Source organism: Antrostomus carolinensis, unplaced genomic scaffold (genome assembly GCF_000700745.2).
Source record: "Antrostomus carolinensis isolate BGI_N321 unplaced genomic scaffold, ASM70074v2 scaffold8020, whole genome shotgun sequence".
In the NCBI taxonomy this organism is placed as follows: domain Eukaryota; kingdom Metazoa; phylum Chordata; class Aves; order Caprimulgiformes; family Caprimulgidae; genus Antrostomus; species Antrostomus carolinensis.
The window spans coordinates 77,866-97,181 of NW_010286397.1; the positions used below are offsets into that span (position 1 = coordinate 77,866).

General features: G+C 38.9%; 1 protein-coding gene across 1 annotated transcript in view; it reads right to left on the minus strand.

Moving 5' to 3' along the window:
* Positions 1-19,316, minus strand: part of LOC104524176 (arginine-glutamic acid dipeptide repeats protein-like) — a gene marked incomplete at its 3' end in the record, with an annotated part of 80,683 nt that overhangs the window by 52,823 nt on the left and 8,544 nt on the right. Inside the window, exons 2-3 of the mRNA XM_010167003.1 lie at positions 10,313-10,383; positions 9,549-9,687 (exon numbers count right to left, since the gene is read on the minus strand). Coding sequence (XP_010165305.1) covers positions 9,549-9,687; positions 10,313-10,383 — 210 coding nt within the window. The remainder of the gene's footprint in view (positions 1-9,548; positions 9,688-10,312; positions 10,384-19,316) is intronic.

Here is a 19,316-nt window from a genome sequence, read left to right on the forward strand (position 1 = left end):
TCTTTTCCTTTCTGCAAGATTATGCATAAGCCTCATCTTAACCTGCCAAAATGCTTACCCTGACTGTGACTAGTAATGAACCCACTTCATGGAAATCTCAACTCTAAAAGAAAACACACAGCTTTGCACAAATGCTTATCTAGGAAACCTGGACAAGCAAGACCCAAAAGTTCAACAACCCCAGTGATGTGTCTGATGTAAGAGGAAAGGAATTTGTAAATAGAACAACCCTCTTTACAGCTCAGCAAATCTAGACTAGAAACTCCTGCATTGGCCATGTAGGCTGATTACAACACTTGTCCCAGCAAGGATCCTCTATGCATCCTAAGACTAAGAAATTGCCTCTACCCAGGGTTTTACACCAAAACTACAACTGTCTTACTTTGTGTTAAAACTCCAAGAACTTCTGAAGAGCTCCATGACATTAGGCTCAATTTAGGGGGCCTCTGTCACCTCTCTCCTGATATTTCTAAGATGTTTACTGACCTAAGGAAGGAAACAAATCAACCAAAGCCATGAAGATTCACTTACCCAGACAACTGCGAAACAGGTTAAGGAAACCATAGAAAGCATACCAAAAACCAGAAGAGATCTGAATATCTTAACAGTTGTGCTGTTGCAGCTTTATACATAAACAGCAAATTAGTAAGAAGATTGATGTGACAACAGAACGTATCTGGAAAGAGCCACCCTTCCAATTTGGTCACCTATAATTAGACTTTTTTAACCTAAAGATGTTTAAAACACACCATCTCTTAAGCAAAGACACACTAGACAGTGAAAAGACAATTCCTTTTACTGTTCATAAAATGCAAACTATGAATGGAATTTTGGTTCAGCAAACTCGATGCTGACTAATAGTCACAGGAGGTGTCTCTGCACCTTCATTATTAGGAAACGGAAAAAAGAACCACTGCCTCTTGTAATTCTTCAGCATATGCTGCTCAATAGATCGTTTTATACAGCTCATGTTTGAAATGAATTTTATAATATTATGCTTAGTTACAGCTGACCACCTTTTAGAGAGCACTCCACAGACTGCTGTGAAGGCACTCCCATCATTTGATTAGAAAAAAAAAGTCAAGGATTTGTCAAGACTCATCACAAGAAATCCACAGCAAATCATAACTACAGGAATATACTCACATCAACAGGCTTAATCTATTATTCCATTTATCAGTCTGCAAGATTGCAGAGAAAGTCCTCTCTCACCATCACAACTTGTTACAAAAATGGCAACTGCTGAAAAATACTTTCATAGTTTCAACTCTCTTACAACTTTTATAGTGCCAGAACTTTATTTTTGAGAAGGATCCTTATATTAAGATGGATTTCTGCTTTATATTTCATGCTGTAATTAATTACAACTGGTATTTTACTATTTTAAAAAGGATGTTTTACAAATAAAAAAGGGAAACAGAGTCTGGTGCTTTACACAGCATTCCTGATATACATGAGGTATATCAGCAGCACACACGGGTAGATGGAACAAGAATTGCTTTACAGAACAATAGAGTCTGTATTTTTTCCAAAAGATAAAAGTTCAAATAAACTTTAAGATTAGCTTTGCACAAGTTTGTCTGTTTTAATACTTTTGCATTGCTTTTAACCTTAAAATGTGCCAAGAAACAAGACACTGAAAGGAATAAGATCTTAAAAAAGAAAACACGGGAGTTCTGCTTTGAAAGCAGAGCAGGATACTTATGCACTACTAATTTAATTAAGGAGTTATTTTCCTTTTAAATACCCTCTAATGGCCCAAAACGAACTCAAGCTGATTTAAAATCAATCACTTTAATCAAAATTACAAGTTCAAATTCTCCATGGATTAAGTGTTCAGTGACTACAGAGTCAAAAATGCACATCCATCACATCCTGACTTTTTCCTCGCTCCGAGTCCCAAGCAGGGAAAAGAGCCGGTTATCTCATTTACAGCAAACACGTGAATCCCAGGCCCAGGCAGGCAGCCAGCCCCTCAGCCCCATTTATCCTCTCTCCACAGGCCCTGGGTAGCACGCAGACCTCACGCCTGCCTTCTGCAGGCAAGAAAAAAAAGAATCTGCAAAAGATCTGAAACTCTATTAGACAGTCACAAGGTGGAGCTGACTTGGAGCATTTTCCTAAGTGGCTCAATAGGTCTCTGTGCTGTATAACAAGAGGAGAGGTATTATTGCCTTTCCTGCCACTCAAACACAGAAGCATCCCAGGTATTCAAAGAGCATCTCTACTATTTTCCCTTCCACATGTCAGCATTTTTGTACCTCTCACCAGCAGCCTGCTAGAACAGATGTTTTTCCAAGTATTTTTTAATCTATAGGAAATCAACACCTTTTGACACAGCTGGTGTACTAACCTCAGATTTACAGAAGACAGACCAAATAATCGCTTGCCTTCAAGAACATACTTGCTCCACACAGCAAGGACGGGGGTAGTACATGGAAACAACACATCAGTAGTGATAAACAAGAAAACTGACATTTCAGTCAGTACACCCCTTGCCCAGTGTCTATCACGTTATCAAGTGCTTCACAGTAAAGAGGAACAATGACTGATCTTTATGGATAAAGACGATTGCTACCTGCTTGAGCAGCAGGACAACAGAAAGGCAAGAAGGGAAGTTACCCATCACTGAGGATGAGCACACATGGGTGCCAGTAAGCTTAAATGTCCCCAGGCTCTGAAATCTTAAGAAAACTAGGAAAAACAGGAAGAAAGAGTCCAACCAAGTCAGTATGGGGCAGGGAAGGATGAACAGAGATTCCTGAGTACACTCACATCTCTACATAGATTCAGGTGAAGAGATTTCTCTACCAAGACTGCCAACATTGCAGACACTGGCCACCCTCCCACCTTCAACCATGTGCTGTTATTCTAGAGCAATTAGGACAACAACCTTAGTTTGGCAGTCTCAGAGGTGTCTACCATGACTGAACTCACACTACAACCCCACTGCACTTTCTCCAATGGAGCTGGGGAAAAAAAAAAAAAAAAATCAAAGGTGTCTATTTTACACACACACAGTGCTTTATTCTTTTCTGCCCGTGTTTTATTTTTAAGCACCCAGACAGGACTTATAAGCTTAGCAAGATGCTTGAGCGCCTAAGCTGCCCTTAAGCGTACCGACAGCACAGCTATTATCAGAGCCTCACAGCGATGGTAACACCAGAGTCCTGCCCAGCACAGACAGCGCTTTGGGTAACTGGCCATAGCGTGTTTATTATGCCCTACACCTTCATATGCCACTGAGCATCTTATTTTCACAAGAGCATTATGACTACCTCGAGGAGCAATATGAAGCACACCAGTGAGGTTGTCCCCAGCAAAAGGCAAACAAGCAAATGGTGAGGGACGGGACACACATGAAAATTTAGTGACCACAGTGACATTTCACATTCCTTAAGGAAAACTATTTTCAAAGTGGGAAAACAAATTTATTTAATGAATTATCTTCAGCATGTTTCGAAGCATAACAATGTATCTTTGGAGACTTAGCACAGACATAAGAAATCTGACAGTGCTCAAGTACCCCCAAATGACCAGAGAGAAAATTTCAACTTCAATAATCCTAAAGGTCAGAAGCATTATTAAACATGACAGATGCCCTCACTATTCAACTAGAGGACATGGCTAAATTTATTCTAACTCCATTTTCTCTTGCTACATGTAAAGCAGCTAATGTACCATTTAATAATTTCTTTTTCCCTAAAAACTAGAAATAACAATCTTTTTTTCTCTGTATTTTCAGGCTGGCACTTACTGATTTATTTAGCAAGTCAATTATCTCAGCACCACGTGTAGGAAACACTAGGTTTACTTTGGGTAAGTAGGAAGAAATAAGATAATAGGGGAGGGGGAAAAAAAGGGGGGAAAAGTGTTAAAGACTATGCTACCATGACAAAGGGCCTAACAAAACTAAAAATAGAGGCAAGTCAAATATCTAGAGGGATGTTAATAAATTCTATGGTTCCTGTATCTACAATCAAACCATTGCTATTAAATGTGTTCTCATGTACAAATTATGAGCCACACTTGTCCCTCTTGATGCCCCAGTACGGAAAAAGCAATCCCAATTACACTCCACAGCCACAAGCAGTATATTCTTGTTTTCTCCTGTGTGCTCAGGATCTGGTTCTGTCCTTGGCTCCCAGTCAGATGGAGGGGGCGGGTGTGCTGTTAATGGAATTTGTATCACTTGTGCTTCCTGCTTTCCTTTTTATAAAATTAGGAAAAATAACACAATAGCAATTTTGCAAAACGAGCACGGGATTTCACATTCAGTCCTATTTTTGTCCTCCTGTAATTCTGAGAATTCCCTTTTCTGTTTTATACAGAAGTTGGCTCTCAAAATAAAACAGCTTTGCAATGAATGGAAGCAATTTCCTGATTTAAAACAAGCTGACAAGCATCAGCAGCTCATATTAAAGGCTCTGTCCGCCATGATCTCTCTTTTGGAGTGCAGATATAATGCACACACCCAGCCAAGGATCTCGCAGTGCAGGATGTTCAAACTGCTCTGCTGCTACAAGAGGGGCTTCAGCAGCGCCTGGCTGGAGCAGGGAAAGGGCTCACAGAGCCTTTGTTGGGTGAGAATCCTCAACAGCCTCCAGACAGGCTTTCATTTTTCAGCTGGCAAGAAGCCAGCAATGAAAATTCCAATTTTGTGGTGCAAAAAAACAAACAGGGTAAATTGCACAGGGAAAAAGAAAACAAAACAAAAAACCTGGGGATTATTCTGTGGGTTTTGGTTTTTTGTTGGGGTTTTTTTTTATGGTTTTGTTTGTGTTGGTGTTTAGGGGGTTTGTGTTTTGGTTGGGGTTTTTTTGTTTTTCATATGTACCCCTTAAGTTGTAAGGTCTGGATTCCAACTGTAAAGGTCTAGGCCATAAGGAGAGGAATGGAGGAAGAGCTGGAGCTGAGCCCTAAATTACATACAGTCTTAACTTCTAGTTGTTTAATCTTTATTCTTAACAATACTACCATCTGTTTTAAACCCCCAAATACAAATATTCTCTCCTTTTCTAAAAGACCATGATGCAATTGTGATATAACATTGTAGCTCTGTATAAATTAGTTGCATTGGTGCATTAAGGCTACTCAAAAAAAAAAAACCTCACAAAAATGCTAAACCTTCTTTCCTTGACAAAATACTGCCACTGGTGAAATTACAGATCTCTGCCAGCATCAACCAGCTCTGAATACAGCCTCTTCACAGAGCCCTGAGCACTTTGGGAATGCAAGATATGCTGCTTTAGCTACTTCAGAATGGATGGTTCCTGCTCCTGTCTGCAGAAGATATACAACAAAATAAAAAGAATGTTGCTCTATTTTTCAAGCAAATTCAGTGAAACTCCAATACCCATAAATCCACAGAGCAGTTTCATTCCTGTTTCTTCAATTCTGAACTCTCATCTGAAAGACATTTCCAAATGCCTTGCTAATTTAACGCACCGAAAGCGAGCAAATCAACTCAGCACTCAAAAAACAGGCTTACTACAAAAAAGCCTTTTTTTTTTACATATATGGGACAAGAAAAAAAACCCTACCGTGTACCACAGTTTAGTATCTGTGTGAAAATTCTAAGTGTCACCTGGGCAAAAGTAAACAAATAAAAAAAAAATCTACAGAGTAGATTTTCTCCCTGTAAAAGGAAGGGAATTATCAAAATGGATTCATATGCATCTGGAATGATTTTAATACAAAATGCCCAGCAAATCTCCCTGCACTGCTGACAAATCACCAGCTGGGGTAAATCCCAGATAATGAAACATTGTAAGAAAGGCTCTATTTAATAATTTAGCCCCTGTCAAGGAGTTTGTATTGATTCTTGTTTTCAGCAGAGGGAGAGAATGTTATCTTCAGCCTTACGGCTCAATGACAGCATCAGTGAATTTAATCACTGTGCAGCTCCTGCCATGCAATCCTTAAACTGTCACCTCTGATTCTTCATCATTCCGCGCTGCTTCCTTCAAAGCCCCCTATCCCCACATTTTCATGCTAATCTCTCACCCCACACATGCCCCACTGTAATCACAGCAGCATTTCAATCTGCTCCGACATAAAAGCCTATCTCATTCGCAGACTAAATTTTTTATTTTAAATAATTCAGCACTCCTTCAAATGTCTCATTTGTCTGTCTCTTATTAGCGAGTCAGCTCCGTACCTTAACATCAAACTTCTTCACCCTGTTGAAGACAGGATTGAGCAATCATGGGACAGCAGTTCTAGCAAAGGTTCTGAGTAGAAAGAAAATCTTTCAGCCTTTTCTTGGCCGTAGAAGGGGAGATGAATGTGGAGGAGCAAGAATCTATATTAATCAGCATTTTTTCCACACCAAAAAGGAAAGGTCATGCTGCCTCATAACTGGCCAGGAAAAATTAGCCACAAATTAATTCAGCTGCAGTTCAAGGAACAGAACATCAATTCATCTACAAACAGAATGAGGCTTTTAAATACATAAATGCTTGTGGCTACAGAAACCTCACCCAGACATTTGCATTCAAAAACACTAGCTCCTGTGAAAGTGCAGAGAATAACAGATGTAATTTTAACATGTTTGCTGAAATGCAAGGCCACATGCAGGAAGAATGCAAAGGAGAGGAAGCATATACTGCATAATTTAGAAAAAAAAAACCCTATTTCTCTTAATTTTTCCTCTTTATTCCAGGTGAGATGCAATACTTTCCATTTTATAATCCTTTGGATCACAGTAAAATGATCCCACAGGCCCATACAGACAAGGTCATCATACACAGATTTTCTATTACAGGGCACTAGCGGCATTTCACAACTGTCTTTTTATGCACTTCTGCTTTTCCATCCAGACTATAAATTGTTACAAGGCCCTGGGGCAATCCAGCTGTACACTCCATTCAAATCAGGCTTCAAGGAGAAAGCACCACAGTCAAGATGCTTCAATCAAGTAAACATACAGGCACAAAGGGCAACTGCATCACAATTAATAATGTTTCCTTCTGTATGGCAAATTCACCGGTTTTCTGGTTTAAAGTTTTTCTCTCTCATGCTCAGATTCAAAGCATAGTCAATCAGCATTTTAAATGTGACATCACATTAAGTCAAAATAGGGTAAATCATAAGCATGTTGCCGAAATCCATTTGCTGGTTGGGTTCTGTCTCTCTCTCTGGAAAAAAAAGGAAAACCTTAAAAAGGAAATTTGGATTTATCAAACACTGGAAATGCATACAAAAAAGGTTTAAATGGCAGGATTAGAGGGCAGATTTGCAAGACGTATTTTATTTGTATAAATTAGTTTCTACCATGGTCAGAGATATCCTGTTATTAACAGCAGCTCTGTGTTTCTTTTGGCTGCCAGTTATTGTCCTTCGGTTTTGCTGTTGTTGTTTTTGTTTACTTAACTTCTCACTTCACCTCTACTCGTTATTGCACAGAAAAAGCATATAGACTTCTCAGACAATAGATCCATTTCCTCTTTCATTTTTGATGTGGCTTTTTTCCCCCCTTTCAACTGAGAAGTTAAGTTGGAATTGCCTGGGTTTCAGTAAATTAATCATAACTTTATATTCAATTCACTCCTAAGTGTAATGTTCTGTGACTAGCTATGTTTTTGAATCAGTATGCTCTTGCTTGGGATGGAAGTTAAAACTTAAGTTCTGCATTGTGCTTTGTTTCTTTCTTCCATTACACTAATATTCAGTAATCTTATTTTACTACTGATCTCTGTGTGCAGATAAGCGTATTTCCAATATCCATGGCTCTTTACTACTTTTGATATTTAAATTGAGACCAGTAATCAAAGCTGGATACATGTTGTTTTAGACACATTACATGATTAACATTCATATTTGAAATGCCATTACTACTGTTGCATCATATTTAAGCCAACAGCTGGTTATTTAAGGTGAGGGGAAGAGTTTTATTGGGATACAACAATCTTGTAACCAACACTGCAGGCTTTTTTTGCTCACAACCCACAAAAGCAGCTGCTATTGTCTCCTGAGGAAGCAGTTTGCACCATGAGACAGATCAAGAGCTTGGTACAAAGCACCCATGTCTGTGCTCCCCTGTGCAGAGGTAGAAATCCTTGCTTAAATTCCACTGGAGTTAAAAGAATAGTCCTGTTGGATTTCCCACTCACATCAGGTCACAGAGCTCTCCCTAAAGCCAGTTTAGTTTATGTAACAGGGGCTGTGTGTGTATTTGTGTTATAAAAGGCTTACCTAACCCAGTGCCAGGGGTAAGCTCACATTATCATTAACTCATCTCCACAAACGAGAGTGCCTGGCCAGTGACAGCGTCTGTCCACAGCACTAGGTGTTCAGGAGAGAGCTACTCAGGAGGAAGAGGCAGCAGGGTGATCCTTGGCTTTGTAAACAGCATAACTTTCCATATCAAATCAATTACATACCTTGAGAATTTCTAACACACCTCTGCTAGGCCCACTGAACACAAATGGCAGATTTGTATGCTGCTGAAACAACGGCGTTGTTGGAAATGCAGCGCTATGGCTGCAGAATTAAGTTATGACTGATGTACAGGAGACATCTCTTGATGTAAGCAATCTTAACGTTTTCTCACAGAAAGAAAAAATAATCAGAAAAACTTACGTGGGAAAGACATTTTTAAAACAGACACCTAAGCATTAACTGCTTCCATTTTATTGACCTGCCCATGTAATTTAAACCCCAAGCTGTAAGATTGTTCTAAAACAAAACATCAACAGTAAACAAACCCCAATCTAGATGGAAATGGATCCTAGTTTTATTACTCTACCAAGCACTATTTTCTTCCTTCTTATAATCATTCAACAGTCATGTCAACCAAGTATTAAAGCCACATTACTACCCAGAGCAGGCAAAAGTAAACACAAAATAATGGTACTATTTCCATGTGTCACAATATGCAAAATCGCCAGCAACCCTGATGTCACATCCTTCGTGTGTTGAAAACATGAGACACCACTCAAAAAAAATTCAAGGTACTAAACCATACTGCACTGAACTTTCCACAGAGTTTTGCAAACGGCTTTCATGTGTTGTACAAGGCCAAGGCTGACAACAGAAGCTTCAGCTTTTGTTGTTAATATCCTGAGCAATTAATGCAACGCAGCAGGAACTTATTGCCCAGAATGGCAACTATCACATTGTAATTCTAGTCAGACACAAAAGCACCTGCTAATGTGCAAGAGTAGTACAACTGTGGCTTAACCCATTGCTAGAACCTGCTAACTACAAATCCAACTATTTATTTTAAAATAGAAATAAATAAATTTTTAAAAGTAGAGGGAAAGGGGAGCGAGAGAACCGTGCATGTGCTAACAAGTGCCAAGCACTACCATGGACACCAATATTGAAGAAAGTCTACATTCTCCTTCACTGTGCTCTCACAAAATCAACTTGTAAGGAGTAAAATGAAAGACTGAGTAAGAAAGCTTGGAAAAGGAAGATCTATTCTGATAGCAACCAATGGTGGGTGATCTCTGCCTGTAGACTATACATTGATAAGAGGGATAGTTTATTACATTCAGAATTTCCATAAACCAACAACAGCAAGATGACCAGCAGTAAATTACCTTTTACAAATATCCTGCCTGCACTACCCAAAACACTGCGAAGTCCAAAAGCAGGACAGGTGCCCTTTGTTGTCAAATAGGCAGCAGGTTCCTGCTCTGCACTGTGTAAGCAAGTGGCTTTCTGTGCAGCTCCAGCATACTAGGAAGGAACACATTTAACCTTTTAAGCGTACAAATTCAGATAAAAAGGGTCAAATCACAACTCCCACTAATCTGTTCTTGCACAGGTCCCCAACATTTTATTTTAAAAAAAATAAAGTGCTAAACTATTCTTAAATGTTATTTTATATTTTTCCAAATCAATATAGAATTCTCATATTGGTCTAGTCTCTCTTTGCATCCTCAACTGACAGTCCACCCATCAGCTGAGATACACAACGTACCTACCACAAGTCAGCCCACATGCTTCCGCTCAGACAACTGTGCTATATAAAGCTAGAGGTAAAACACATCCATATTTAACTTCCCAGGAAAAACTTTAACTTCCTGAGCCACAATTTCCCAAAAACACACAAAGTTAATATTTCTGTGGATTACAAAACCATATAATGATGTAGACCGCAACTTGAACTCTACCACCCAGTTAACTAGGTCTATACCAAAGAGAGATCCACGTCTTCACAGCAAAACAGCCACTGTCTCAGAAGCTAAAGACTTCCTCAGGAGCGAGGAGCTATGGGAAGAGATACAGACTAAGAAACATTGCCATCTCACTGGAGAATGGGGCAGGGAAAAGGAGAAGATGGTGTGAAAATTTTCCTTACCAGTTTGAAGTCTTGAATGCTGCAGATGAAATACGGGGTGTTCGGACGGCGACTTTCAATATACACGCAATCTAAAAAAAAATTAAAATAATGGAAATTAACTTCTGTACCTCCAAGAAAGAACATAAAACCAGGATAAATTAAAAACAGCTTAAGTTTAGAAAAGGCTACCATTTCATTTGCATAACATGTAATTTATTCTGAGCGTGGTCTAAAAATAGAAACTAGATGCTTTATGATGATAATAAGGGAATTAACTGCAAAAAAACCCACTTTGATTTGAATAGACATTTTGCTAGAAAAACAAGAAGTCATATAAGACCATTCAGAATTTAGTTAATAAAACCGACCAGGTCACAGCCTACGAACCACATCAAAATAAGAAACTCATCAGACCTTTTGTGGTTAGCTTGCTATTAAGAACCTAGCACTAACATATTTTCTCTTCTAATTGTGAAGAGAACCAAGGCAACCAATCATAGATGAAATGCAGGAAACTAAATTACACCTACCTCAGGGAAGGACTGGGCTTTCTCAAATTACATTTGACATGACAGAAACTGAGTAATTATTTTTGTTTGCTTTTGACAAGTGGACTTTACAAGGTTGCTGTAAAATCAGGTATGCTGTATTAAAAACAGCCTTGGCAATACCCACAACCACAGCAGTGAATAAAATTACAGCAAGGATGGGAAAGAAGTGCCTGATTAATGATAATGGCTTTACAAATCAGAAAATTCACACACAGCTTGCTAGAAGGCAAAGATGCTACCCCCAAAGCCAAAAAATATTTAAAGGATGGTAATAGTGTTCTCCTTTTACATTCAGATAAATAACTGTTATTCGAAAGACAGAAGACAAAGAACACCAGCTGTTCTACGCACGATTCTCCAGGGACCCATTTATACTTCTACAGAAAAATTCCAAAGTCTAAAGAGTTTTATAAGACACGTTTCAGAACACAACTAATACCCCGCTTCATGTCTTGTAAAACCTAGAAGTTGTTCAAGACAAACATTCTCTAGTTCTTGGGCTCCACAAAGAGCATTCCTAAGGATGCACTGCCATGGTTTATAGAAATAAAACACCTTCCTCCTGAAAAAAAAACCAAACCCTGTACTCAAGGATTCTCTCACCACTGAGAGTTAACTCAGATTAATTTAAAAGAAAGAAACTTAGCAGCTATTTAGCAGGAATAGTTCCAACTATCAGAAGTGTGGAAAGAGTCTTAGTAGCTCCATTAACCAAGCTGGGAAAAGGCCAGGCCTTTCACATCGACAGCACTTCAGCCACATACACCAGAATTACATGGTTGTGCATCTGATATTCAATGTGGCAGCAGTACAATATCCTGTTGTAATGAGAGACAGAGATGGACAGTATTCATCTTCATTAATTCTGAAATTAGAATTAATAAATTAATAAATCAACTATCTGACAACTGATGTTTTTCCAGGATCAAAGCACCTTTGCTGCCAAACCAAGCTTGCAGGGCAGTCAGCACCTTTCCCCAAATTCTGCGCTGCTTGCTGTAGTCTGGACTTGCTGCTTTTGGCTACAAGCAGAGTCAGAGCCAGCAACACTAGATTACAGCAGTATTCCAGTAAAACACCAATATCATCATTTTCCACACAAGAAATCGCAGCCTGAAGTAGTCAGGTGGCAGGCTGAGCTTTCAGAGCTGTGGTTTTGGGATTGGTCTTTTTTTGGGGGTCAAGAAAATGAACTTTTGAGTTATAATCCAATACTAAATACCAGAAAAACCCTTCCTACCTTGGGATGTTTCATAACCACAGAATTTGTGTTCTGCTTACACCAGAAGACTTTCTTCTCCGTCTCAGTGGTGAGACCAAGAAGGGGGGAAGTGTTGGAAATAGTTCTAGCTTTACTAACCATCATTTAAAATTAAAGTGTGAAATTATTTTTTCCTCTATCTTCCCTTTCTGTATCTTCCTTTATCTTCCTAAATTCTGTTTTCAGCTCATCTCTACAAATTTGCAAGTAGGCCTTTATTTTGTCCAATGTCAGCAGTATATCAAGGCAGTGTAGTCAAGGTTTCTAAAAGCAAGTAGTCCCAGAAGACTTACAGCTGAAAGCCAGTAGTACACTGTGTTTCAGATGCAAAACTGTTCACCTCCAGCATCACTCACTGAATTGACACTTTTTTTTTAACTGCAAACCCTGACAGCAGAGCAGTACCTCTTCTCCCCAGTAGGCTATAAAACAAGCTCTACATACCAGACTCAAATGAAGCCTGCTGATCAGTATAGTTAAAATCCCACATTCAGTGTGAGGAATTCAAAGGCAAAGGTATTTCTCTGTTATACTGACCCAGGATTTCAGTCTAGATTGGAAAAGACGCTGGTCTTTAGGTGGGTACAAATCAGATTGAGGTCAGAGTACGTAAGTATCAAAGTCAGCCAGGTCACCTTGACTTCTGCAGAAGGACTTTTCTGAAGAAAACTCTTTAAATGACAAGAACAGCTCCCTGCTCTACATCCCCAGAGAAAAAAAAAAGCTAGTAAACAGCTAAAAGCTATCACTTCAGCTGTCACCAGTATCTTGCTGTGAGAACTCAAGGATCAGAGGCTTTTAAAACAGAACTGGGAAAAGGTTACCTAGACCTTCCTCTTAAGAGTAAAATCCATTTATCACAAATACTACCTAGTTGTGAACAGATTAGGCAGTCACTTGAATTGAAAAAAAATCTAAATCCATGGAGCACAAGTTCACAGAACAGATCACCTGCTCAGGAGCATCTCAGCCACGTGCAGAAAAGTATGGACGAGGGCTAAGTGACAGCAACAGTGCACACAGGGTGACCTGGAATGGAGACTTTCACAGAGAGCATCTGCATCCTCTCAAATGTTTATCCCTTGTAACAACAAAAAGTCACTTCCTGCTGGTTTATCTCATAACCATAGTAACTATCTGAAGCAAAGCCTGTAAATCCAAGAGTCAAGTCTCTACCTGCAACACGATTTGTAAAACAGGCTTCTTACCATGTCATTCTCCATCCACTGCAAACTGCACTGTTAATCAATTTGTAACAGCGCTTGATAAAGTCAAATGAGCTTGACAGAACAGATTTCTTTATTTGAGCTAAAAATCTATTGCTTATTTGATAGCAAGAGTCAAAGACGCAGGATAAGAATCTGGATTAATCTGAAATCCTAATTTTATCAGCATCAGTGAAGCTCCTCTCCAAGAACACAGAAGGAATGTAATTACAGCAGTTGTGTCCACATTCCCACTAGAAGACACACAAATGTAACGACTCACAGCTTGAGTGCTCTGAACCAGAACTTAGCATGCAAGTTGCACACCAAGCAGTTCTCCTGATTTTTTTTTTCCCCTATTAACTAGAAGTTAATAGAATCTAGAGTCTCAAGAGAAACAGAAGTTGGATGGATGTAAAATGCATTCAAATCTTGGTTTGGTTTTGTTTTTGTTCTTCAATAAGAAAATAACAATAAACAGTTGTATATAACAACCTCCAGTATCTCTGTAGACTCAAGAAAAATTATGTCCATTTATTTCAAATACGACTTGCCTTTTCCAAAGGACCAATTTCAGATTGTGTATTTCCTAGCTAGGATAGTAGCAGCTGTTGCAACAGCACTCATTTGTGCATTTTAAAGCTTGAAATATCATATACGTAATCAACCATCAACACCAGAAGAATGGTAATCTATTTGACTTGTAACTCACTTCTATAGCACTTTTCATCCAAAAATCCTGAAAATCCTCTTCACCTCCTTGCACTGACACAGTGATTCAATCCAGTTTATTCAGAAGCTACAGCAATTTAATCACATCAAAGTCTTCCTGCTCCATTTTGTTATCCCAGACTTCCTTGGTTAATCATTCCATGAAGACAGCCCTCTGCTCGCTCAAGCCAACTGCTCAGTATCCCAAGTGAATCATCCATTCACATTCTATTCCACCACTCATCTGCAGGAAGTTTTTCAGGATTCACTGGGGGATGTGTATAAAAAGCTCTGCTATTTCAGATACAGGAAACACCACAATTTCTAAGTTGTTGTTTTGGGGTGGTTTTTTTTTTAATATTTGTTTTGTAAGCCTCATTTTCAGAGTGCTCTCAGACAGTACACAGAATCAACAGCTAAGTATCCCTCTGAAACGCTTGACACAAAAAAATCTACCATCTACTGTGGATAAAGCAAACATGTTGACTCACTGGTGTATTGCATTTAAGGAAGGCACTGCTGGCTGCCTGCCAAGATTTAAAACCAAGATGACATCCAGTTAAGATGTCTCCAAAGCAATAGAGGCCATACAGATAAGAAAACAAGTTAATCCAGGTGCAATGTCATGAACACTAGAAACTGGGAAAATGCCCAAAAGGAGAACATTTATGGATGCACTCACATTAGCCACTCAAACCTCACCATAAAGAGCAATCCCTTTCATTTACCAGAAATCCAAAATCCAAATATGTTATTTTGAAGAACAGTTTTGATGTTGACCCAAGCAACAAAGAAAAACTGTTTATCATTTTTCTGATGCAATAGACCTGTGCAGATAAGACCTATGCCCATAAAAAATATGTAACAGCCCCTCCTTATCCTTAGCACACTGGAATGTGCTGTTGTACCTTTTTTCCCCACTGATCACATACTTTTGGAACACTTTTATCTCTGTATGGCTGCAGAGAGCTTCTGCTTAGATTTTGACAGCTTCAGTCAATTCTCATCATTATTGCTCAGGCTGCTTTGCGTCCAAGCATCCATTGCCACTTTGTGACAACTACAAAAGAAAAATAAGTAAACAGCTAAAAAATTTAAAGTCAGAAAATAAAGATGCTTCTCACACAGACAAGTTTACTTGCTTCTGAATTTTTTTTACTGATCAGCAGGTTTCTATAAAACTGAGTGACATGTTCTCTCCTCATGCTAAATGGAAGTCTGAAGCCTGAGGCTGCTTGTCAGCCTAAGACACAATGAACCCATATGCCCTCTCCCTTCAGACCCTAAAAGAAATTCTGGTCAGTTATTTTAACATTTATTATTCTAGAAAGGAATTCACAATTCAGGCATGTCTCAGACATCTATTTGCTCCTGCAATATTAATATTAATTTCTACTAAACTTAACATTCAATCCTTCCCACTCAAAAAGCCCAACAAAAAAAATCACATTGACTATAAATTTCCTAATTTAAACATGTCATAAATCAAATGGTTCAGTGCCACGTCCACTGAAGTTGTTCTATGGTGATACACAATTCCTACACTCCTGATTTTCAAATCAATACTCTCCAGTACTCAAAGTGTTACTCATCTCACCACATGGAGTTATGGATTGAGTGGCCCATTCCACTTTATGGCTACTCACCCAAGCTGAGGAAGTTGTTAGCTTGCCCTCTCTGAGCGCACTATGTCAGACAGTGGACTAACGTGGTTGCAGCTCCTGACACTTGGCAGTTTAAGGGCACTACACGTTGCACAGAAACCCTGACAAGTTCCCTACCAAAAAAAATTACAATTCAGAAGGTCAACAAATAATTCACAAACATCACTACACTGACTCCCCAACCAGTGTTTGCTCTTCACTGTTCAATGACAATCTTCCTCCAAACCTCAGCTGTCTGAAATCCAGCCCCACAAGAGACCTTGGCTTGAAGATACAACAGTTAATCCCACCATGCACACTGTATCACCATTATTGTTTTTCATTTACCTTCTCCCTGCTCCCTTTAACTTGCAAGGTGATAATAAAGTATTTTTCTTGTCCTGTATTCTGTCCACCTCCAAAACCTTCAAGTCTCCTTCCCTTCCCAGTCTTTTTTCTTTCCTAGTCCTTATTACAGTTGCATCAACAACTATTGTGTTGGCTGCTCTGTCATCCACAAAGGTACCTTGAAAACTTAATTTAAGGGTATGTTTTATCGGGTAAAACTCATGACCCTGTATACAGACAGAATCACACCACTAATAGAAAATGTAAAGAGATGCCTGATTATTTACATCCAGTCAGTGAAAAAAATCAGCAAAACAACAAAGAAATTACTGTAAAGTAAGCTGTAGGATAAAATATAGCCTACAAAACAAGGCACAAAAATTGTTGCTCTGGACATCCTTATACACTTACCAAAGTATAAATTAATTTCTTCTACTGAAGGATAGTCATCCTTGCATCATCCTACATTTATCAGTAAATAAGAGCAAGAATAAAGCAAGTAACCACACAGGAAATGGGTGTGCTATAAATTCACACTCTGACTTTCCCCACAGCAAGATAACATCCGTGTGTCAACTTCCAAGGGCCACCTCAGAGAAGTTAACCATCTGATCTGTTACACCACAGAGTCTACTGGTGACAAACCAGCAAACCCTCCAACGGGGCAGGACAGAGAAAAGAGGAAAAGAAAAAAAAAAGAAAAAAGAAGAAAAAAAAAGAGCTTTCCATAACCTTTGCCACTACAACAGCAAAACAAAGTAAAGAAATCTCACACTCCCTGCAGAGCCAGTGGGATTCACGGCCTGTCTCCGACCATGGCTGCATTCACTCACTTCCCCTATTTTGTGTAAAATGTCCCACTAGAGATGAAGTATTTCTACGACACATGGTACAGAGTCATTATGCCTTTGGGCTTCTGATATTCACCAGATGTGCCCTAGTTCTGAAGGGTTACATTCATATTCCCACACTAAAAGCTGCTTTTAAAATTAGAGCTTCAATATATGGACTTAAAGATCCTTTGGATAAAAAAAAATCAACCAGCTCACTTTTCTGAACACATGAATCTTTATCAGCTTAAACGTTGTGGTTTATGTAGTAACCATCTTCACAATTAGAATCTTTTTATATTTTATGAAATCAGTCAACACTTGCATCATCCAAGAATTAAAGCCTTGGGCGCTCCGCACAGCACCACACTTCCACAGGGAAGATATTCCTTGAAAGCCACTGTCACACATAAACCATCGTATTTCATACTCACAAGCTCAGACTTCACAGTGTAGCTGTAAGCAAACAGAGTTCCAATACATGCACATTTCCCAGTTTTGATATCCCAGTGTCTTACTGGATTACAAGTTCTTTCCTTCATTATGCTGCCCTTCAGATATTCAATATTAGAGTTAGAGGTTCTGAAAAATGATAAGCCAAATATGCAAAAAACCCCCAAACAATCCATTCTTCTTCACAATTGAGGTACAACTTTGGGGAGCTTGTCGGACATCAAGTTTGATTAATTCATGCATCAACTCTTACATTGTCAGAAACAACCAGATGGATCATCAGGCTCATGTAGTCAGTAGCAGCACATGCTCTATATTCAACCAGTGTGCTAAAAAAAATTAATAATAAATCCAACCATTTATTGAGATGGACCCCAGTTCTTTGGGAGACAGAGAATTTTATTTATAAACTTTACAGAGTCATGTAAGGACTTGAGAAGGAAGGAGACACTCTTTACATGTGGGTGCATATGTATATATCCTGAATGCAAGTTGTGGGATAGACAAATAATTCAAGGATATTTACATCCCAGAATTAAAAGATATTTACATTCCTCCTTTTTGGTGTCTAAAATTAAAAGCCTTATTGTCCTAGTGCCCTTGGCCAACCAGTAAAGAAGCATGATCAGGCAAATCCTGACTGTTCTCCAGAAATGCCTCTGCCCAAGCAAAAACTAGAGGGAACTCCAAGCAGCTGGGCTCTTCACTCCAATGTCTCAGGTACTTAAAGTTAAATGCCACCATCCTTTACCACCACCACCACCCAGAACAGTTACATACAATTAGGATCACGCTATTAGCAGTTACAGATCATTAATAACCAAGTGGTGCCTCTTAAAGGATCAGAGAAAAAAATAAATTGCAACACTCAATGAATTCTAAATGTTGAAATCTGAATTTGCCTGTGATTCCAAATACAGGAAAATTACCAAACTCTTGAAAACAAAGGTCAATAATGGAAACAGACCTCTAACTAAGCAATATATTTGGCAAGATAGTTTAGTAACAAACGTAGAAACACAGGGAGAAATGCATTGGGAATGACAAACACATGGTTTTAACTAAAAAAATATTACCACTGACAGGTAGGGAGCTATACAGTTGCCTCTTTCCCCCATATGGCTGACAACAAACAAATTGCTAGTCTGATCTTTTAGTGTCGCTTCCAGCCAGTCTGATCTTTTAGTGTCACCTCCTGCTGAGCAGATTTCAAGCAACACTGCTGGCTCCTTGTCAGAAAACAATGTGCTCGAGCCCTGCTCTGCAATAAATGGTTCAACCAATTTACTGTGTTCATTTGAAACTCACAGGAGTATTCCCAATGCCTGGACTACAGTTCTTATTTGGCAAAGGATTTTATTATAAACTGGTATCATAGCGAATCCATTTTCTTTAAGGGGTTTTGCTGCTGTTTAATGGACTGTCAGTATAATTTAGATTTCATCTATTTAAACTCATTCAAGCCTGGCTCCTGATTGTACAATAAATGGAACATATTTCTATTCAACGAAATTAATGGCAGCTAATTGTAGTCTGCAGTTCCCCAATTTTTAAAAAAGCAACTGTTCTGCAGTTCAGGCACTCAGCTACATCATTTCCCACACCAATTATTTTTCTGCACTTTCCATGTATGTCCACACCACTATATAGTTCTTCTTGCAGGATGCATCCAGACATACTTTGTTAATAATTTTGATGCAAACCAAACATTTTCTTACAGAAAATAGTCTTACCAAAAAAAATGCCACACTGAAAGCAAAGACATTGTAGATGGTCAGCCACTAACTCACGCTAGGGTATCCTCCTGTCTTGGAATTGTTCTTCTTTTTCAATGAAATACATGAAAAGGGTCAGAAAAAGAGCACAGGCCAGTAAAAAAATTAAATAACCAGTTAGTCTAAGAGTTCCTTCTTTAGCAACAGATAAGCTTTACTGCACACATGCCATTTAAGACAGTCTTTTCTGATCTTTTAAGGTCACAGCAAACTTCTGCTACAGGTGCAACATTTGCTTCAAATGC